Source organism: Gorilla gorilla, chromosome 5 (assembly GCF_029281585.2).
Source record: "Gorilla gorilla gorilla isolate KB3781 chromosome 5, NHGRI_mGorGor1-v2.1_pri, whole genome shotgun sequence".
NCBI lineage: Eukaryota > Metazoa > Chordata > Mammalia > Primates > Hominidae > Gorilla > Gorilla gorilla.
This window is the reverse complement of record NC_073229.2, coordinates 193,493,784-193,514,135: the sequence shown is the minus strand read 5'-3', so window position 1 is coordinate 193,514,135 and position 20,352 is coordinate 193,493,784. Positions and strand designations below refer to the sequence as shown.

At 49.2% G+C, this 20,352-nt stretch overlaps 1 protein-coding gene across 1 annotated transcript in view; it reads left to right on the top strand.

Annotated features, from left to right (window-relative positions):
- THBS2 (thrombospondin 2) overlaps positions 1-19,954 on the top strand; it is a 39,359-nt gene extending 19,405 nt beyond the window's left edge. Inside the window, exons 11-23 of the mRNA XM_019030006.4 lie at positions 164-337; positions 2,566-2,693; positions 2,767-2,919; positions 3,389-3,607; positions 6,064-6,171; positions 7,545-7,704; positions 9,521-9,639; positions 10,415-10,649; positions 12,338-12,565; positions 13,340-13,611; positions 14,283-14,380; positions 15,473-15,612; positions 18,203-19,954. Of these exons, the coding sequence (XP_018885551.1) occupies positions 164-337; positions 2,566-2,693; positions 2,767-2,919; positions 3,389-3,607; positions 6,064-6,171; positions 7,545-7,704; positions 9,521-9,639; positions 10,415-10,649; positions 12,338-12,565; positions 13,340-13,611; positions 14,283-14,380; positions 15,473-15,612; positions 18,203-18,210 (2,042 nt within the window). The 3' untranslated portion in view covers positions 18,211-19,954. The remainder of the gene's footprint in view (positions 1-163; positions 338-2,565; positions 2,694-2,766; positions 2,920-3,388; positions 3,608-6,063; positions 6,172-7,544; positions 7,705-9,520; positions 9,640-10,414; positions 10,650-12,337; positions 12,566-13,339; positions 13,612-14,282; positions 14,381-15,472; positions 15,613-18,202) is intronic.
- Positions 19,955-20,352: the final 398 nt, after the last annotated feature.

Below are 20,352 nucleotides of genomic sequence, written 5' to 3'. Positions count from 1 at the left end.
GTGATCACGCTCTGACCTGTAGTCAGCCAACCTGGGGAGAAACCAGTTTGTGGGGCTGCATAGGGAACACCACGTCCCACCTGCTCTTCCCTCTCGCTCAGCCAACTCACGTTCTCCACCCCGGGCCTTGCTCTGAGCTCCCCCCGGTTGGCTTTCCCCGCAGTCGATGGCCGCTGGAGCCCCTGGTCCCCATGGTCGGCCTGCACTGTCACCTGTGCCGGTGGGATCCGGGAGCGCACCCGGGTCTGCAACAGCCCTGAGCCTCAGTACGGAGGGAAGGCCTGCGTGGGGGATGTGCAGGAGCGTCAGATGTGCAACAAGAGGAGCTGCCCCATGGGTGAGTGAGGGGTGGAAGCGGGGGCACTGAAACCCAGGCTTCCATTCTGATGAAAAGCACAAACGCTTTGGGAAACTAGATGAAAAACACAGAAAAGAAAAATCAATTTTAGTTGCACACGCAAAGATAACTACTTTTAACATCTGTGTTTCAGTCCTCCTGTATTTCTAATGTAAAAACAAAAAAGATGCCAGGTGGCGTGGCCTGTGGAATGTGGGTAGTTGTGTGGCGTGGCCTGTGGAATGTGGGCAGTTGTGTGGCGTGGCCTGTGGAATGTGGGCAGTTGTGTGGTGTGGTATGTGGTGTGTGGGTAGTTGTGTGGCGTGGAATGTGGAGTGTGGGTAGTTGTGTGGTGTGGCCTGTGGAATGTAGGTAGTTGTGTGGTGTGGAATATGGTGTATGGGTAGTTGTGTGCTGTGGCCTGTGGAATGTGGGTAGTTGTGTGGTGTGGAATGTGGTGTGTGGATAGTTGTGTGGTGTGGACTGTGGCATGTGGGTAGTTGTGTGGCTGGGAACTTAGCATGTAGATAGTTGTGTGGTATGGAACATGGTGTGTGGGTAGTTGCATGGTGTGGACTGTGGCATCTGGGTGGTTGTGTGGTGTGGACTGTGGCATCTGGGTGGTTGTGTGGTCTGGAATATGTAGTTAGTTGTGTAGTGTGAAACGTGGCATGTGAGTAGCTGTGTGTTGTGAAACATGGTGTGTAGGTAGTTGTGCGGTGTGGAACATGGTGCATGAGCAGCGGTGTGGTGTGAAATGTGACACATGGTAGTTGTGTGGTCTGGAATGTGGTGTGTAGGTAGTAGTGTGGTGTGTCACCTTGCATGTAGTTATGTGTTGTAGAAGGTGGTGCGTGGGCAGTTGTATGGTCTGGAACATGGTACATGGGTAGTTGTGTGGTCTAGAATGTGGCATGTAGGTAGTTGTGTGGTATAGCACCTGACGTGTGGGCAGTTGTGGGTTGTGGAAGGTGGTGCGTGGGCAGTTGTGTGGTCTGGAATGTGGCACATGGTAGTTGTGTGGTCTGGAACATGGTGTGTAGGTAGTTGTGTAGTGTGGAAGGTGGCGTGTGGGTAGTTGTGTGGTCTGGAACGTGGCACATAGTTGTGTGGTGTGGCACCTGGGGTGTAGTTGTGTGTTGTGGAAGGTGGTGCATGGGCAGTTGTGTGGTCTGGAAGGTGGCACGTGGTAGTTGTATGGTCTGGAACATGGTGTGTAGGTAGTTGTGTAGTGTGGAAGGTGGCGCGTGGGTAGTTGTGTGGTCTGGAACGTGACACATAGGTAGTTGTGTGGTGTGGCACCTGGGGTGTAGTTGTGTGTTGTGGAAGGTGGTGCATGGGCAGTTGTGTGGTCTGGAATGTGGTGCATAGGTAGTTGTGCAGTGTGGCACCTGGGGTGTAGCTGTGGGTTGTGGAAGGTGGTGCATGGGCAGTTGTGTGGTCTGGAAGGTGGCATGTGGTAGTTGTATGGTCTGGAACATGGTGTGTAGGTAGTTGTGTAGTGTGGAAGGTGGCGCGTGGGTAGTTGTGTGGTCTGGAACGTGACACATAGGTAGTTGTGTGGTGTGGCACCTGGGGTGTAGTTGTGTGTTGTGGAAGGTGGTGCGTGGGCAGCTGTGTGGTCTGGAACATGGCACGTAGGTATTTGTATGGTGTGGAAAGTGACGCATGGGTAGTTGTGTGGTCTGGAACATGGTGCATAGGTAGTTGTGCAGTGTGGCACCCGGGGTGTAGTTGTGTGTTGTGGAAGGTGGTGCATGGGCAGTTGTGTGGTCTGGAAGGTGGCACGTGGTAGTTGTATGGTCTGGAACATTGTGTGTAGGTAGTTGTGTAGTGTGGAAGGTGGCAGGTGGGTAGTTGTGTGATCCGGAACGTGGCGCGTAGGTAGGTTTGTGGTGTGGCACCTGGCATGTAGTTGTGTGTTGTGGAACATGGCGCGTAGGCAGTTGTGTGTTGTGGAAGGTGGCGTGTGGGTAGTTGTGTGGTGTGGCCCGTGGCGTGTAGTCATAATGTGCACGTGCTTCTGCAACCGCTGCACTGTGTCCACCTGAGCAATGCGGTCTTGGAGATGATGCCTCTTGATGATCATCCAGAATCACACCAGAGTATTCCTGACTACACAATTTGATGACAAAGACATCCCAGAGTGTTTGACAGCCCACAGGGCGGGCTTGCTTCTGTGCTGCGCAGGGCGCGTGGTGAACTCTGCTCCGCCTTCTCCCACCCAGATGGCTGTTTATCCAACCCCTGCTTCCCGGGAGCCCAGTGCAGCAGCTTCCCCGATGGGTCCTGGTCATGCGGCTCCTGCCCTGTGGGCTTCTTGGGCAATGGCACCCACTGTGAGGACCTGGACGAGGTGGGTGACCCCGCCCCGGGCTGTGGGCGCCCTGAGGTCGGGAGCGGCCTCTCATGTCTGCTTGTCCCCGCAGTGTGCCCTGGTCCCCGACATCTGCTTCTCCACCAGCAAGGTGCCTCGCTGTGTCAACACTCAGCCCGGCTTCCACTGCCTGCCCTGCCCGCCCCGATACAGAGGGAGCGAGCCCGTCGGGGTCGGCCTGGAAGCAGCCAAGACGGAAAAGCAAGTACGCAAGGCCGGCCTTCCTTGTGTGTTGCGAGAGGCTTTGGAAAAATCAGATGAGCTCAGAAAAGCAGCAGGAGGAAGGAGAGGAAGGGGTGGCGTGGCCCAGGAGAGGCATGGGAGGGGCTGGCCCGGGGAAGCTGAGCACCTGCACGGCTCGGCCGCTGCTCTCAGCGCGGGGTGCGGGGCTGAGTGCTCAGCCGGGCCTGTGAGGGTCAGGCCGCCACCTCTCAGCTGTTAGCGGCAACCCTTGGTGAGCTGCAGCCGAGGCTCAGAAACGATGGCTGAGTCACTCACGGAGCCTCAGGAACGAACAGCACCTCAAGTGCGTGTCCAGAAAGCCCTTCCCACTTCAGGACTTCGGTCCGCTTGGGACCGGACCTGCTGGCACCTGCGGTGCCCGACGCCCCGCCTCGACGCCTCCGGAGCCATCGTCCTGCCTGTCGCTAACCACGCAGCCCTTCTCCCCGTAGGTGTGTGAGCCCGAAAACCCATGCAAGGACAAGACACACAACTGCCACAAGCACGCGGAGTGCATCTACCTGGGCCACTTCAGCGACCCCATGTACAAGTGCGAGTGCCAGACAGGCTACGCGGGCGACGGGCTCATCTGCGGGGAGGACTCGGACCTGGACGGCTGGCCCAACCTCAATCTGGTCTGCGCCACCAACGCCACCTACCACTGCATCAAGGTGAGGCGCGGGGCTCGCAGGGCACACGGGGCCACGGCGGTCAGCCCTCCTCCTGGCGCCGGGGACGCTACGCGGACGGGGGACGGGGGGAGCACAGGGAATTTGGAAGCAACGGCAAATTTGGAAGGAGGGTCTCTCAGGCCTCTTGCCTGATCACCAGGTTGAATGCATCCCCCCTGGTCCCCTTTCCGGAGGTCCTTAGTAGACACAGCCACACTCTGGCGCCGCCCACTGCTGGGCACAGAGAACCTCAGGCAGGTCGGCCCATATTTGCAATTGCGCGCATCGTTAACGCCTGCTCCACGCTCGGCTCCAGGCTGTGCAGAGGCCACTGTGTCTCAGGCAGGTCTGGCCAGGCTATGTCACTTGGAAAGAGTTAGGACATGGTTTTCTTCCCAAAGCCCAAGCGTGCTGCAGTATAAGGAGCTGCTCAGCTGGAAGAAGGAGCTCCTTCGGGGCCCATCCGAGGCTGGACCGCTTTCCTGTGGCCGCTGGAACGAACACCACGGCCCGGGAGGCTCACAACAACAGGAATCTGTTATCTCACAGCTCTGGAGGCCAGAAACACAACGTCAAGGTGCTAGCGGGGCCGTGCTCCCTCTGCTTCTCCCAGCTTCTCTGGCTCAGGCGTCGCTGGGCTTCTGGTGCTGGTGGCTGCATCGTCCTGACCTCTGGTCTGCTTCACACCACTTTCTCCAGTGCCTTTCTCTCCCGAAACTTCCTCTGCCGCTCTTTGATAAGAACACCTGTGGTTGTATTAGGGCCCACCCAGATAATCCAGGATAAGCCTCTCTGTTCAAGGTCCTTAACCTAATTACACTTGTTACCACATAAGATGAAATTCACTTCAGCCATATCAGGTGACATCCCCGGGTGCCAGACACTAGGACGCGGACATCCATCGTGGGGACTGCCACTCAGTCCACCGCACAGGGTGCCCCAAAATGTTTTAGTGCAGTTTTATGCCTTAAGAAGGTCAGACATGGAAATGCCACAAACTGACACAAAATATCATTTGAAAATATAAATATATTCATTTATTTAATATTTAATCATTCTTGCGAATTTTGTGTTAATTTTCTCTTTCGGTCCCTCTTGATTAAAGATGGCAAATACTGACTGAAACAAAATATGAGTATGTTTTAAAATCAATGAGGCACTGATCCCAACCTATGTTACACCCCTTGGCTACCCAGCCTACCCTTCTTGAAGCCCCTGATTTCAGAAGGTCAGCTGCAGCTGAGTCCGTGCTGCTAGAAGATATCCTGATTATTCTTTCCATCATTGTGGAATTTTAGATGGAAATTTAATAACTTCGAAAATGGTATATAATTTGCAAAGTTATATGTATATATAGACATACACAAAAGGATTTAAAAGTGAGACTTGACAAGGGACCCCTGTGCCCGTTCCCATATTAACCCGACACACAGGTGCTGGATCCTCCCCATTGCCAGGAGCCCACGTCTGGGATCCGTGTCCTCCATGACAAGCAACATGCTCTCCTTTCTTAATCTGTAAGTGCTGAAACTCTGGGCTCCAGCACAAGACCCCAGGTTCTGTCTTCTGATTCAACGAGTGATGTGCTTTGAGCCACGGGGATGACACACCCTTGGGGCTCTTGTACACGTGTTCATGAAACTGAAACGGACGCTCTACTCTCTACCTTTTCCTGGATTTCCAGTTCCCTCAGGTTGTTAGTGTCTGCACAGCTGAAACTGAAACGGACGCTCTACTCTCTACCTTTTCCTGGATTTCCAGTTCCCTCAGGTTGTTAGTGTCTGCACAGCTGAAACTGAAACGGACGCTCTACTCTCTACCTTTTCCTGGATTTCCAGTTCCCTCAGGTTGTTAGTGTCTGCACAGCTCAGCTTTAAATTGTGGTATAATTGGACTGAAATGAAAGGAGTTTTTTGCCCAATTACATGCATTACCCACTCACCGTGAAAAGCTGAGTTAGCAGATAATTTCAAGTTCTCAGCCCTGGTTTCTGAACATATCACATACATATTCGAAAGACTCTTTTCTTTGAGATCTTTTGACTGGTGAGGGTTAAACGTTTATAAGCTTTGGCATTTTGATTTATGAGCTGAAGTCTGTGGGAAGGAAAGCACCACTAAAGCCTCTTTTCTCTCCCGTGTTCTCTCAGAGCAATACCTTGTCATTCTCTTCTTGTTTCTGCAGTTGTTTGGCAACCTCACTGGGATTCTGGGCTCCGAACACAAGTTTCTTTTGTCTCCCTCGTGAGTAGTGGTGACATAATTTCCAGGGCAGGAGCTGAGAAGAAATTCATGCGCCTCTGACCTCCTGGCTCCTCTCTGAGCTCCCGCTTGAGATCGAGGACAGACAGGGCATGCTTCCTTCCTTGGCGCCATGCTGGTTTCATTTCACCTGCATTCCTGAAAGAGGCGCTTTCCTAAATGTTTTTCCAAGTATTCTACCTTCTCTAATTGCAGGATAACTGCCCCCATCTGCCAAATTCTGGGCAGGAAGACTTTGACAAGGACGGGATTGGCGATGCCTGTGATGATGACGACGACAATGACGGTGTGACCGATGAGAAGGTAGGAGCAGCTTGTGCCACCACCTGCCCTGGGTTCCAGGAGCAGCGAGGTCCACAGGAGGCCGCTTTATACCAAACAGCCCTTGTCAACGTAACTGCTGTTGTCCTGCAAGCGTTTGTGCATAGGCAGTTCCCAAAGGCCACTGTAAAGACAGTCCTTTGCAAAAGCGGATTTTACCTCAGTGCATGGGGCTGCCCAGGGTGTGCTGCCGGAAATGTTTTGAATAATTTTTTCTATTTTAACTGCACAAAAATAGAAGACCTCCTCTCCTTCTGCTGAGGAGCCAGTGATGGGCAAGGCTGACACCACCATGAGTGATAGACTTGCCTTTATGGCAACATTTAAAATATTACCATTTTTCTGAGAAAATTGCTGCAAACACAAATGGTTTAATGTATTTGTACATAAAACAGCTCTAGCAAGAATAGATCAAGATTTTACTCACTGCTTTCTTACATCTGACTTTGATGGGAGACATTGACTCACTAATCCATTCATTTATTTGATATTTACATATCTCTCCTCACCATGAAGTGTATGATATACCACTTTTGCCTTAGCAATCTACAAATTTTCAACAAAAGACAGATGCATAAATAATGATAAAATGATTTGATATTGAAAAAGTGTTTGGCAAGGGCTCTTTTTTTTTTTTTTTTTTGGTCACCCAGGCTGGAGTGCAATGGCATGATCTTGGCTCACTGCAATCTCCACCTCCTGGGTTCAAGCGATTCTCCTGCCTCAGTCTCCTGAGTAACTGGCATTACAGGCGCACACCACCACGCCCGGCTCATTTTTTGTATTTTTAGGAGAGATGGGGTTTCACCATGTTGGCCAGGCTGGTCTCGAACTCCTGACCTCAGGTGACCCGCCTGCCTTGGCCTCCCAAAGTGCTGGGATTAATGGTGTGAGCCACTGTGCCCGGGCCTAACTGGCTTTTTAAAGCACTGGGATTAAAGGTGTGAGCCCCCACGCATGGCTGGGATTAAAGGTGTGAGCCACTGTGCCCGGCCCTAATTGGCTTTTTAAAGCACTGGGATTAAAGGTGTGAGCCACTTCGCCCGGCCCTGGTCTTGAACTCCTGACCTCAGGTGATCCGCCCACCTCAGCCTCCCATAGTGCTGGGATTAAAGGTGTGAGCCTCCGTGCCCCACCCTAACTGGCTTTTTGAAGTGCTGGGATTACAGGTGTGAGCCACAGCGCCCAGCTGTGATTAAAGGTGTGAGTCACCGTCCAGCCCTAACTGGCTTTTGTGTTTGTTTGATTTCTATACTGATTTTCATCAACCTTGAGTACATAACTTATAAGTGCTAAACAGCCCGACACACATTCCTATGATCTTCGTTAAAGTCTTGCCTTTCTTGGTTTTCCAGGACAACTGCCAGCTCCTCTTCAATCCCCGCCAGGCTGACTATGACAAGGATGAGGTTGGGGACCGCTGTGACAACTGCCCTTACGTGCACAACCCTGCCCAGATCGACACAGACAACAATGGAGAGGGTGATGCCTGCTCCGTGGACATTGATGGAGACGGTGGGTGCTTCTGCTCCTTCCCACGTGTGCACTTTTTTTTTTTGAGATGGAGTTTCACTATTGTTGCCCAGGGCAGTAGCACCATCTTGGCTCACTGCAATCTCCACCTTCTGGGTTCAAGTGAATCTCCTGCTTCAGCCTCCTGAGTAGCTGGGATAACAGGTGCACACCACCATGCCTAGCTAATTTTGTATTTTAAGTAGAGACGAGGTTTCGCCATGTTGGCCAGGCTGGTGTCAAACTCCTGACCTCAAGTGATCCGCCTGCCTTGGCCTCCCAAAGTGCTGGGATTACAGGTGTGAGCCACCGCGCCTGGCCCAATGCATGCATTTTAAGGGTCACAATTGGAGGCATTTGCAAGTTTCATGTTTTATTCTGAATTTTGATAAGCTCCTTTCATTTTTACACTACTATAAGATTAAATGATTCATTCAGTTATTCCCGTAGGGGCCCATGCTTATTCTGCCTTGCCTTTTCCTGAAGGTCAGGGGGCACCAGCCACAGGATCGCCCTAGAGAAAGCTATGCATTTGGTATCCTCCTCTCTCTGACCCCAGCCTTGCAGTCCTGGGCCTCGTGCTTCTTCATGGCATCTTTTCTAATGTTCACCCTTCATTCAAAAATTCCAAGAAGCCATTACATGTTTTCATCAAACTGAGCTTCTAGGAGTTAGAATAACATGGGTGTATTGTGGTTACCTCTGCCACTGAACCCGGTTGCTGCTTTACCCGGAGAGTTCGCTGGCCTTGGTAAGCGAGCTCTGCAACCCAGTGCCACCGTCACCGCATGGCCGTGCCTTCTCTCGGGGTGCCTGGAGACCAGGCGAGTGCTTCTGTAGAACCAGCAAGAGCTGGGGGCAGGCTCGCGTCCACGCTGGAGCTCGGCCCCAGCTCCTCCACACTGCGCCTCGTGGGGTCTTCTTCCCAGCCCAGCGCCAGCCACCCCCCTTCTGAGCCGCCCCAACCTGCTGTTCTGTCTCACAGCGGGTTTCTCAGTCTGATCTTTTCCACTGATTTCTGCCTCCACCCTCGTCTCGTTCTCCGGGAATGTGGTGGGTTGCTGTCTGAGGGCTCGTGGTGGCCAGGGGGCTCCTCGGCTCCCCATCCAGGATGGCGTCTGTGATGTGCTGGATGCAGATCTTAAGCTCCAGTCCCTTCCATTTTTATTTTTTAGGGGCTACTTACTTCCTTTCTCCAGACCTCACCTGACCAAAGCAAGGCGAGCGTCTCAGCTCAGTTCTGGCTCTTCCTGTGGACTCGCTGCCGTGTAACATTTTGCTCTGTCATTTGTGACACTGTCACTGATGGTATTGTTTAGTTCAGTGCTAGTTTATATTTTTGTAACTTCAGTATCAATGCAACTCATCACTTTCAGATTTCTTAAAATAAGATATGACATCTAAAAACCCTGCCACTCTCTGCCATTGTTTTTTTCCTACTCGTGCATGGATGATAAGCTCCTGGGAACTCAACGCATACTTTCCAAGTGGGTATTAGGGAGAAATAAGCAATTTAGCAAGCTCAGATTTACACAGCGACAGCACATTCAGCTACCCCTCCTGCAACATTACCCAGAAATCTCCAAAAGTTGGTTCTATTTCAAATGAAAGGTATTTGAATTGTAATGAAATATGTCATATGTTCTTCTAAAATCTAATAGTCTTTATATTTTACTACATTCTTAGGTGTCTTTTTATTATAATTAAATAGAATGTGACTGTAAGCAATTTCGTGTGATAGGAAAAACAATGTGCTTTTTCTAAACTCACCTGTCCTTCTGGTTTGTTTTTGTTTTCTTCCCCCTTTAAACACCTACAGATGTCTTCAATGAACGAGACAATTGTCCCTACGTCTACAACACTGACCAGAGGGACACGGATGGTGATGGTGTGGGGGATCACTGTGACAACTGCCCCCTGGTGCACAACCCTGACCAGGTGAGGGCAGCCGCAGGCAGGCGGGGTTGGGGGTCCTCATCAGAGGGACGCAGGGATGGTGGCAGTGTGGGGGATCACTATGACAACTGCCCCTGGTGCACAACCCTGACCAGGTGAGGGCAGCCGTGGGCAGGTGGGTCTCAGGTCCTCATCGGTCCCCTCCATGGGGCCTTGGGAGTTTTCCATGAGCTCCACAAAGACAGAATAACATGGAGTTTTCAGTGATTTCAATTGAAAACATTTACTCAACTCAAATCTCAGCACTATTCTTGTATCTCAGTGGCCACAGGCCAAATGTATAGACGCCTTCACCTCATCAGCTGGAGCGAGGTTGTGTCTTCACAGAATTCTCTCCCCATTTTCCTGATGCCAACATAGGAATTGGCTTCATTTCCAGGTTTGCGTTTGAAAGAGACAAGGGAGGACAGTTATCTTGATGCAGCTCGTCGGATATATTATAGCAAATGGTGTAAAAAAGAGACATAATTACCTGGTAGTTCATGCTTTTCCAGTGAAGAAGCACATCTTCCTTTAGTGAAGTGAATTACTGTGAAGAGGTGGCAGAGGGTGGAGAGATTCCTGGACCGAGAGGCCTGGCCCCAGTGCTTGTCCTGACATCAGGGTCAGTGTGACCTCGGGCCAGCCGCCCCTGCGTGGCCCTGGGGCTTGTGCTGCAGGACGAGGAGGCCGGCTCTCAGGCTTGCGTCCTGCTGGTTCCTCTCCACCTCCTCAAACTGGCAGTCCTCTGCTGTTTCTCTCACGCCCCATCCCCTAGACCGACGTGGACAATGACCTTGTTGGGGACCAGTGTGACAACAACGAGGACATAGATGACGACGGCCACCAGAACAACCAGGACAACTGCCCCTACATCTCCAACGCCAACCAGGCTGACCATGACAGAGACGGCCAGGGCGACGCCTGTGACCCCGATGATGACAACGATGGCGTCCCCGATGACAGGGACAACTGCCGGCTTGTGTTCAACCCAGACCAGGAGGACTTGGACGGTGGGTGCTCTCTCAGCTCATGGGCGTGGAGGAAAACGGCTTCTGAGCAACCCGCCAGGGCAGAGATATGTATGCACGGAGATCATCTTAAATCTGCTGCTGGAAAAAGGGCAATGACTTTGGGCCTCTTAAAGCTGTGGGTCCATGCAATATGAGTTTCTTCTCCCCTGACACTCAACACATTCTTGGCTGTGTGTGTGCCCTTCAACAGGTGTGCTGCCTCAAGTGTGTGTGCACGTCGGGAGGAGGAGAAATCCCTGCCTCCATATAACTTCCAGATTGTTGACGATCTCCTAGAAAGAATGCGGGTTACAAACGTAGGATGAATTGGGAATTTGGTGTATGGGGCCAGGCAGGGGACAGGCAGGGTTTTTTTTGAAAGCAAAGCCAACAAAAGTGGCACGAGTATGAAGCACGAGAGGAAGAGCTGCTTTGCTCAGCAGTGAGCATGAATAGGTGGCCCATAGCCACGGGGGCCCAAGGAAGGAGCTGGATGGGCTGCAGTCCTCTAAGTCAGCGTCCCTGAGTAATAAACAAGGGCACAGCTGTGCTCTGGGGCTTCCGGGGAGGCTGTGAGAAAGTGGCCCTCACTTGGAGTGGGGCCTGGCTGACACAGGCTCTCTTTGGAAGCCACGTCCTTGACAGAGGGAGATAAGGACTTGAGGGGCATCTGAGACAGCATGACTCAGAAGTACGTGGGAGATGCTGGGATCAGAAGGGCAGCTCCTGTGTTCTTCCCGAGCAGCATGAAGGGATGGAGTAGCACAGCAAGCCTCATCTGGACTCCGTGTTCGGGCATGCAGGGGCTTGCTCCCCATGCAGCCTTTCCCCAGGGAGAGACTGGGACAGAGAGAAGCTGATAGGCAGAGCAGCATTTCAGCATTTCAGAATGCCCTGATACCAACTACGTGCCTGCCACGTGGTAGGTGGAGTATGTTCTTGAAAGAACGGAAACTAGTTGAAGAATATGATGAGATATTCAATCCAACTTGCCTTTCCTCCTTCTAAAACAGCAGGCCATGTGATAGCTAATTCAGTACATTGCAATCTGCCTGTCAGGTTATCGTCATTGCCGTAGACTGATAGACAGGACACATATGGCAAATTCATCATCCCCGTTTGCACCAGGCCCACCTCATCCCCACTCCCCACCATGCCACAACCCCGCTGAAAACTTGACAAGGACCCACTAAACAGCGGAAGTCCATGTCTCCCTAGGAAAAACCCTTTTAGTGTGAGTTCTGCTTTAATGCCAAATAGACTATAAAAGGCAAGGATGACTAAGAAAAGTAATAACAGACATTCAGAAAACTATCCAAACACAAAGCTGGAAATGCAGGTTGATATTGCTTGACAGCCATTCAGGTCTTATACCTGCAGCACTGAGTTTGGAACACGGTGAGAAATGGCTTTATGTGAATTTGCTGTGCTGGCCTTTGCTGTGTATTTATCACAAAAATTTTGTGAAAAGAGTTGAGGTTCCTGTGAAGTCAAATGTTTTGGAGATTGTTGAGAAGAATCCACAAAACACTGCAAAGCATTCAGTCTTAGATGTTCTGGGAAAGATGCACTCATGTTTCTCAGACATGGAAAAGCAAATGGCAAACCACCGACCACCGACTTTGCTTCTTTGTTTTTGTTTGTGTTTTTTTTTTTTTTTTTTTTTTTTGCTTGTTCTTTGTGCATAGGTGATGGACGGGGTGATATTTGTAAAGATGATTTTGACAATGACAACATCCCAGATATTGATGATGTGTGTCCTGAAAACAATGCCATCAGTGAGACAGACTTCAGGAACTTCCAGATGGTCCCCTTGGATCCCAAAGGGACCACCCAAATTGATCCCAACTGGGTCATTCGCCATCAAGGCAAGGAGCTGGTTCAGACAGCCAACTCGGACCCTGGCATCGCTGTAGGTGAGTCTCTGAGACACGGCGGTGGTGCCAGCATTTTTCCGGGGGAGGTGCCCACAGAGGATGCAGACTGCACTTTAAGATCATGCAGGTGGGATGCCATGTGGTCTTTCTGGAAGCCCCCATCCTTCCATGGTCTGTGAAACTGTCTGCCTAAATAACCTTGACAGGTACATGCACCTGCTGCTCTGAAGTCTCTGAAATTTCAGTAAACCATTTTATTTTATAGACTTGGTCTATGAAATGGGACCTCATAATCCTCTCAGAACTCTTGTAAGTTGGATCTAAAAGAAATACCTTCAATTCCACTAATCTCATGGTAAAAGAGCCCAGTGGGATGATGAGGGGAGCCCGCCCTGCCTGCTGGGCATCCACTGTCAGATGGTCACAGGGCCAAGCTGGGGATTGCCTGAAACCTGTTTCTTTTTTTTTTTTTTTCTTTTTTTTTTTTGAGATGGAGTCTTGCTCTTGTCCCCCAGGCTGGAGTATAAGTGGTACAATCTCAGTTCACTGCAACCTTTTTTCCCGGGTTCAAGTGATTCTCCTGCCTCAGCCTCCTGAGTAGCTGGGATTACAGGTGCCCACCACCATGCCCGGCTAATTTTTGTATTTTTAGTAGAGACAAGGTTTCACCATGTTGGTCAGACCAGTCTCGAACTCGACCTCAGGTGATCTGCCCACCTCGGCCTCTCAAAGTGCTGGGATTACAGGATATGAGTCACTACTCCCGGCCACCTGAAAGGTGTTTCTAACGAAACCTTATGGCGTTGCATCCAGGTTTTGACGAGTTTGGGTCCGTGGACTTCAGTGGCACATTCTACGTAAACACTGACCGAGACGACGACTATGCCGGCTTCGTCTTTGGTTACCAGTCAAGCAGCCGCTTCTATGTGGTGATGTGGAAGCAGGTGACGCAGACCTACTGGGAGGACCAGCCCACGCGGGCCTATGGCTACTCCGGCGTGTCCCTCAAGGTGGTGAACTCCACCACAGGGACGGGCGAGCACCTGAGGAACGCGCTGTGGCACACGGGGAACACGCCGGGGCAGGTGAGGTTGGCTGGCCAGGCCCACACATCTCCTCTGTGCCACTGTGGCTGCAGAGTGTTTCAGCAGGACTAGCCCAATCTAGAGACCCCACTTTTGTCTTTATTAATTTTAACTCCAGGCACAGTTATTTTAATAATCTTACTTTATTATAGACACTGTGCCTGGGGTTACAACTCAACACAGTTGATAATTACCAGTTAAATACAGTTGCTAATCCTTTTACAAATTAAACCTCTTTTACCCTCTTCTGGAGATAGGGAGTGAGCATAGGACATAATGATCAAAGATGTAATATGAAAAAAATATTTTAAAAATTGAAGCTAGGGAGAATTGAATATCAAAACTTCAAGAATTTTGCCCAACATCCCATATCAAGGAAAGAGAAGATCCAGACATGAACCCAGGAATCTGACGATCAGGTGCCTGGGCTCTTCAATCCAGGAATCTGAGGGTCAGGTGCCTAGGCTCTCAGCCCTGAGCTACACTCTCTGTCCATGGGCTTCAATCCACAGTAGAGATTTGGATGATAAACACATCAGAGACATATGGAGCACCATGAGCCTTAAGCATGAACTTGCAAAGTCATGTTTTTGCTTCCTGCTTGGTGTTACGGAGCTGTGGTTAAGGCTCCGGGTGCCCATGGCACTCAAGAGTGCTATGTTCTCTCTCAGGTGCGAACCTTATGGCACGACCCCAGGAACATTGGCTGGAAGGACTACACGGCCTATAGGTGGCACCTGACTCACAGGCCCAAGACCGGCTACATCAGGTGAGGGCAGGTCAGCACAGCTGCATTTCTTCCAAGGGGCTTCCCATCGGACGGCACGTTTGAACATTAATAGACAAATAGGCTCAAGTGAATTCTAACTTTTTGTTTTAATCTGGATTCTTCGTCATTAACTGCTTTCTCTTTTCTATCCTGCATCTCTACTAAATATTAAGTATTTTTAAAAAATGGTTGAAAAGGAGAATATACAATCTGCTTTGTTTTGGGATGATAACCATATTTTCTCCTAATGAATACCCCAGGCAGGGGAGAACACCTGCAATTAAAATAACTGCATCTTTGCAGAATTAGCATGTGCTTTATTGGAGACTAGATTTGTACCTGATGTAAATGGCTGAATTTAAAACACGGTTGTATGAAGTTTTGACACGGTTAGCCCAACAGAATCTTTTCCCTTGGCTTAACAGCATTTATAATTGATTTTTATTCAAACAAAATGTGGTCAATTTAAAATCAAGGTGTTTTTGTTTTTTCAAAGTTAATAAGCACCAAGATCAGGCTGGACTCTAGACAGATGCCAGGAGTGTGTGAGTCCCTGGCAATAGAGGGCAGATCTGTGTGGGTGAAGTGCAGGCTCGTGGCCTCGCTGGAACGTTTCCCTAGGGGGCCTCCTGTTTATTCACATTGATGCCCCATCCTCCTGTCGGGGGCTTGGTGTATCCAGTCCTGCTCCCACGCAGCTTCCACAGTGGGGAGGAGAGCCGATGAGCTCATGGTTTTAGCACAAGGTGAAGTAGGGAGAGTCTGGTGCGTCTTCCCAGGAAGTGGGAAGCTTCCTCCTCACCCCACCAAAGGTAGAGTCTCCTCTAAAGCCCTTGCCTGGGTGACTGTAAGTGAACTCACAGATTGTGACAATAGTGTGGTTGCAAGAAGGAAGGCGTGCCCTGGATCAGTGCTGCACCAGGGGTGGCTGGAGCTCCAAAGGAGAAAGCCAGCAATGCCCCCTGGGGCACTGAAGCCCTGGGCAGAGTATCCACAGCTTGTGTCTGGAGCCGACCTTCCACCACTGGTGAATGCTTCACAGAGTTCATGTTGTCTTTCTTTCCTCTTCTTCTTTTTAAACACAATTTTTAGGGTCTTAGTGCATGAAGGAAAACAGGTCATGGCAGACTCAGGACCTATCTATGACCAAACCTACGCTGGCGGGCGGCTGGGTCTATTTGTCTTCTCTCAAGAAATGGTCTATTTCTCAGACCTCAAGTACGAATGCAGAGGTGAGTGTGAGCACTTCAGGTTAGTGGGGAAGGCATGTGGCACCCGGAAAGGGAAAGGGGTACACAGTGCGCTCTTCCACTTACAAAAGCTGTACATCAGGGCAATAAACCTAATGCACAATACCACACATGAGCCCCCTGCACATTCCAAGCAGCCATTTCATTTGGTCAGCTTGGATTGTTTTGTTTTTAATTGCATTTGGATGCCTCTGGTAGAACACTTTCCAATTATTTACAGGTCCCACCCATCCTCATTGTGCCATATCCTAGAGTTTCCTAGATCTCCTCCACTTCCAGGCTCCTGGCGCCATTTTAGATTGGTACCCTTGCATTAGCAATGGCAGGCAAGCAGGAAAGAAGGAAGGAAGGAAGGAGTTTCTCTATAGTTATCTCGCTACAGGTATATTTGAATCAAAATATTATAGACCTGGAAGATAACTTGAATCCCATCTGCTCTAATTCCATGCCTTCAAATGTGCATTACCCTTCCACAGATGCAGTAAATAAGGCTCGGGATGCTTCTCAAGAATCACATATTGGAAATCATGTGTTTGGCTGGGGGCAGTGGCTCATGCCTGTAATCCTAGCCCTTTGGGAGGCCAAGGCGGGTGGATCCCCTGAGGTCAGGAGTTCGAGACCAGCCTGGCCAACAGGGCAAAACCCTGTTGGGGTTGATTTATCTGCTTGCTTCTGTGGAGGTTTTCTTCTCCTTATGTTAGGATGTCTTTCAAGGCATCTCATTTCCTCCCATCCATCCATATCATTCATCCATCCACCCATATATCTCATCCATCCATTCATCCACCCATCTCATCCATTCACCCAGCCACCCATCTCATCCATCCATCCATCCACCCACCCACCCACACACCCACCCATCTCATCCATCCATCCATCCACCCACCCACACACCCACCCATCTCATCCATCCATCCACCCAACTATCTCATCCATCCATCCATCCACCCACCCATCCACCTATCCATCTAATCCATCCACTCACCCACCCACCCACTCACCCATTTCATCCATCCATCCATCCACCCACCCACCCACACATCCACCCAACCATTTCATTCACCCCATTCATCTATCCCATCCATCCATTCATCTCATCCACTCACCCACCTACTCATCCATCCATCCACCCACCTATCAATACATCCATCTCATCCATCCATCCATCTCATCCACCCACCTACTCATCCATCCATCCATCCACTCATCTCATCCACTTACCCACCCACTCATCATCCATCCACCCAGCACTTATCCATCCATCTTATCCATCCATCCATCCATCTCAGCCACCCACCCATGCACTCATCCATCTCATCCACCAACCCACTCATCCCTCCATCCACCCACCCACCCACCCATCCATCCATCTCATCCACCCACCTATCTCATCCATCCATCCACCTGTCTCATCCATCCATGCATCTCATCTATCCATCCATCTACTCATCCGCCCATCCATCTCATCCATTCACCCAACCATCCATCTCATCCATCCATCCATTCATTCATCCATCCACCCACCCACACACCCACCCATCTCATCCATCCATCCACCCACCCTATCCACCTATCCATCTAGTCCATCCACCCACCCACCCATCCATCTCATCCATCCATCCATCCACCCATCCATCTCATCCATCCATCCATCCACCCACCCACCCATCCATCTCATCCATCCATCCATCCACCCATCCATTTCATCCACCCCCACCCACTCATCTATCCCATCCATCCATCCATCTCAGCCACCCACCCACCCACCCATCTCACCCACCCACCCACCCATCCATCCACCCATCCATCCATCTCATCCACCCACCCATCTCATCCATCCACCCACCCATCCATCCACCCATCCATCCATCTCACCCACCCACCCATCTCACCCATCCACCCACCCATCCATCTCCACCACCAACCCAATCTCATCCATCCATCAATTCATCTCATCCACCCATTCATCTCATCCACCAACCCACTCACCCATCCATCCACCCATCCATCCATCTCATCCACCCACCCACCCATCTCATCATCCATCCACCCATCCATCCATCCATCCATCTCATCCACCCACCCACCCATTTCATCCACCCACCCATCCATTTCATCCATCCATCCATCCATCCATCTCATCCACCCACCCATCCACCCATCCATCCATCCACCCACCCATCTCATCATCCATCCATCTCATCCACCCACCCATCCACCCATCCATCCATCCACCCACCCATCTCATCATCCATCCATCTCATCCACCCACCCATCCACCCATCCATCCATCCACCCACCCATCTCATCCATCCATCCATCCATCTCATCCACCCACCCACCCACCCATCTCATCCATCCACCCATCCACCCATCCATCCATCCATCCATCCACCCATCCATTCCATTCCTTCCATCCATCCATCCATCCATCCATCCATCCATCCATCCATATGGTAGATCTCATCTTTAATTAAAGTAACTATATTTCTGGTTCTAGGTAAAACAAAATAAATCACTACCCATGGCCCAGTTATGCTAATTGTTTATTGCTTTTTTTTTCTTTTTGTAGATATTTAAACAAGATTTGCTGCATTTCCGGCAATGCCCTGTGCATGCCATGGTCCCTAGACACCTCAGTTCATTGTGGTCCTTGCGGCTTCTCTCTCCAGCAGCACCTCCTGTCCCTTGACCTTAACTCTGATGGTTCTTCACCTCCTGCCAGCAACCCCAAACCCAAGTGCCTTCAGAGGATAAATATCAATGGAACTCAGAGATGAACATCTAACCCACTAGAGGAAACCAGTTTGGTGATATATGAGACTTTATGTGGAGTGAAAATTGGGCATGCCATTACATTGCTTTTTCTTGTTTGTTTAAAAAGAATGACGTTTACATATAAAATGTAATTACTTACTGTATTTATGTGTATATGGAGTTGAAGGGAATACTGTGCATAAGCCATTATGATAAATTAAGCATGAAAATATTGCTGAACTACTTTTGGTGCTTAAAGTTGTCACTATTCTTGAATTAGAGTTGCTCTACAATGACACACAAATCCCATTAAATAAATTATAAAGAAGGGTCAATTCAAATTTGAAGTAATGTTTTAGTAAGGAGAGAGTAGAAGACAACAGGCATAGCAAATGACATAAGCTACCGAGTAACTAATAATTGGAACATGTAAAACAGTTACAAAAATAAACGAACTCTCCTCTTGTCCTACAATGAAAGCCCTCATGTGCAGTAGAGATGCAGTTTCATCAAAGAACAAACATCCTTGCAAAATGGGTGTGACGCGGTTCCAGATGTGGATTTGGCAAAACCTCATTTAAGTAAAAGGTTAGCAGAGCAAAGTGCTGTGCTTCAGCTGCTGCTTGTGCCGCTGTGGCGTCGGGGAGGCTCCTGCCTGAGCTTCCTTCCCCAGCTTTGCTGCCTGAGAGGAACCAGAGCAGACGCACAGGCCGGAAAAGGCGCATCTAAGGCGTATCTAGGCTTTGGTAATTGCGGACAAGTTGCTTTTACCTGATTTGATGATACATTTCGTTAAGGTTCCAGTTATAAATATTTTGTTAATATTTATTAAGTGAATATAGAATGCAGCTCCATTTACCAGTAACTTATTTTAAATATGCCTAGTAACACATATGTAGTATAATTCTAGACACAAACATCTAATAAGTATATAATCCTGTGAAAATATGAGGCTTGATAATATTAGGTTGTCATGATGAAGCATGCTAGAAGCTGTAACAGAATACATAGAGAATAATGAGGAGTTTATGATGGAACCTTAATATATAATGTTGCCAGCGATTTTAGTTCAATATTTGTTACTGTTATCTATCTGCTGTATATGGAATTCTTTTAATTCAAACGCTGAAAACGAATCAGTATTTAGTCTTGCCAGGCACACCCAATAATCAGTCATGTGTAATATGCACACGTTTGTTTTTGTTTTTGTTTTTTTGTTGGTTGGTTTATTTTTTTGCTTTAAGTTGAATGATCTTTCTGCAGGAAATAGTCACTCATCCCACTCCACATAAGGGGTTTAGTAAGAGAAGTCTGTCTGTCTGATTGATAGGGGGCAAATCTTTTTCCCCTTTCTGTTAAGAGTCATCACATTTCTATGCCAAACAGGAACGAACCATAACTTTAGTCTTAATGTACACATTGCATTTTGATAAAATTATTTTTGTTGTTTCCTTTGAGGTTGATTGTTGTGTTGTTGTTTTGCTGCACTTTTTACTTTTTTGTGTGGAGCTGTATTCCCGAGACCAACGAAGCGTTGGGAGACTTCATTAAATGTAGCGACTGTCAACAGCGTGCAGGTTTTCTGTTTCCGTGTTGTGGGGTCAACCGTACAATGGTGTGGGAATGACGATGATGTGAATATTTAGAATGTACCATATTTTTTGTAAATTATTTATGTTTTTCTAAACAAATTTATCATATAGGTTGAGAAACGTCATGTGTTTTGCCAAAGACTGTAAATATTTATTTATGTGTTCACGTGGTCAAAATTTCACCACTGAAACCCCGCACTTAGCTAGAACCTCATTTTTAAAGATTAACAACAGGAAATAAATTGTAAAAAAGGTTTTCTATACATGATCTCTCTCCCTTTTTTAAAAAGAACTAGCAGGGTTTCTACCGGGGGGAAAGGGGTAGAAGGAATTGGCATTTTGCTTCCTGTCATGTAAGTAGGCCTGTGGTGTG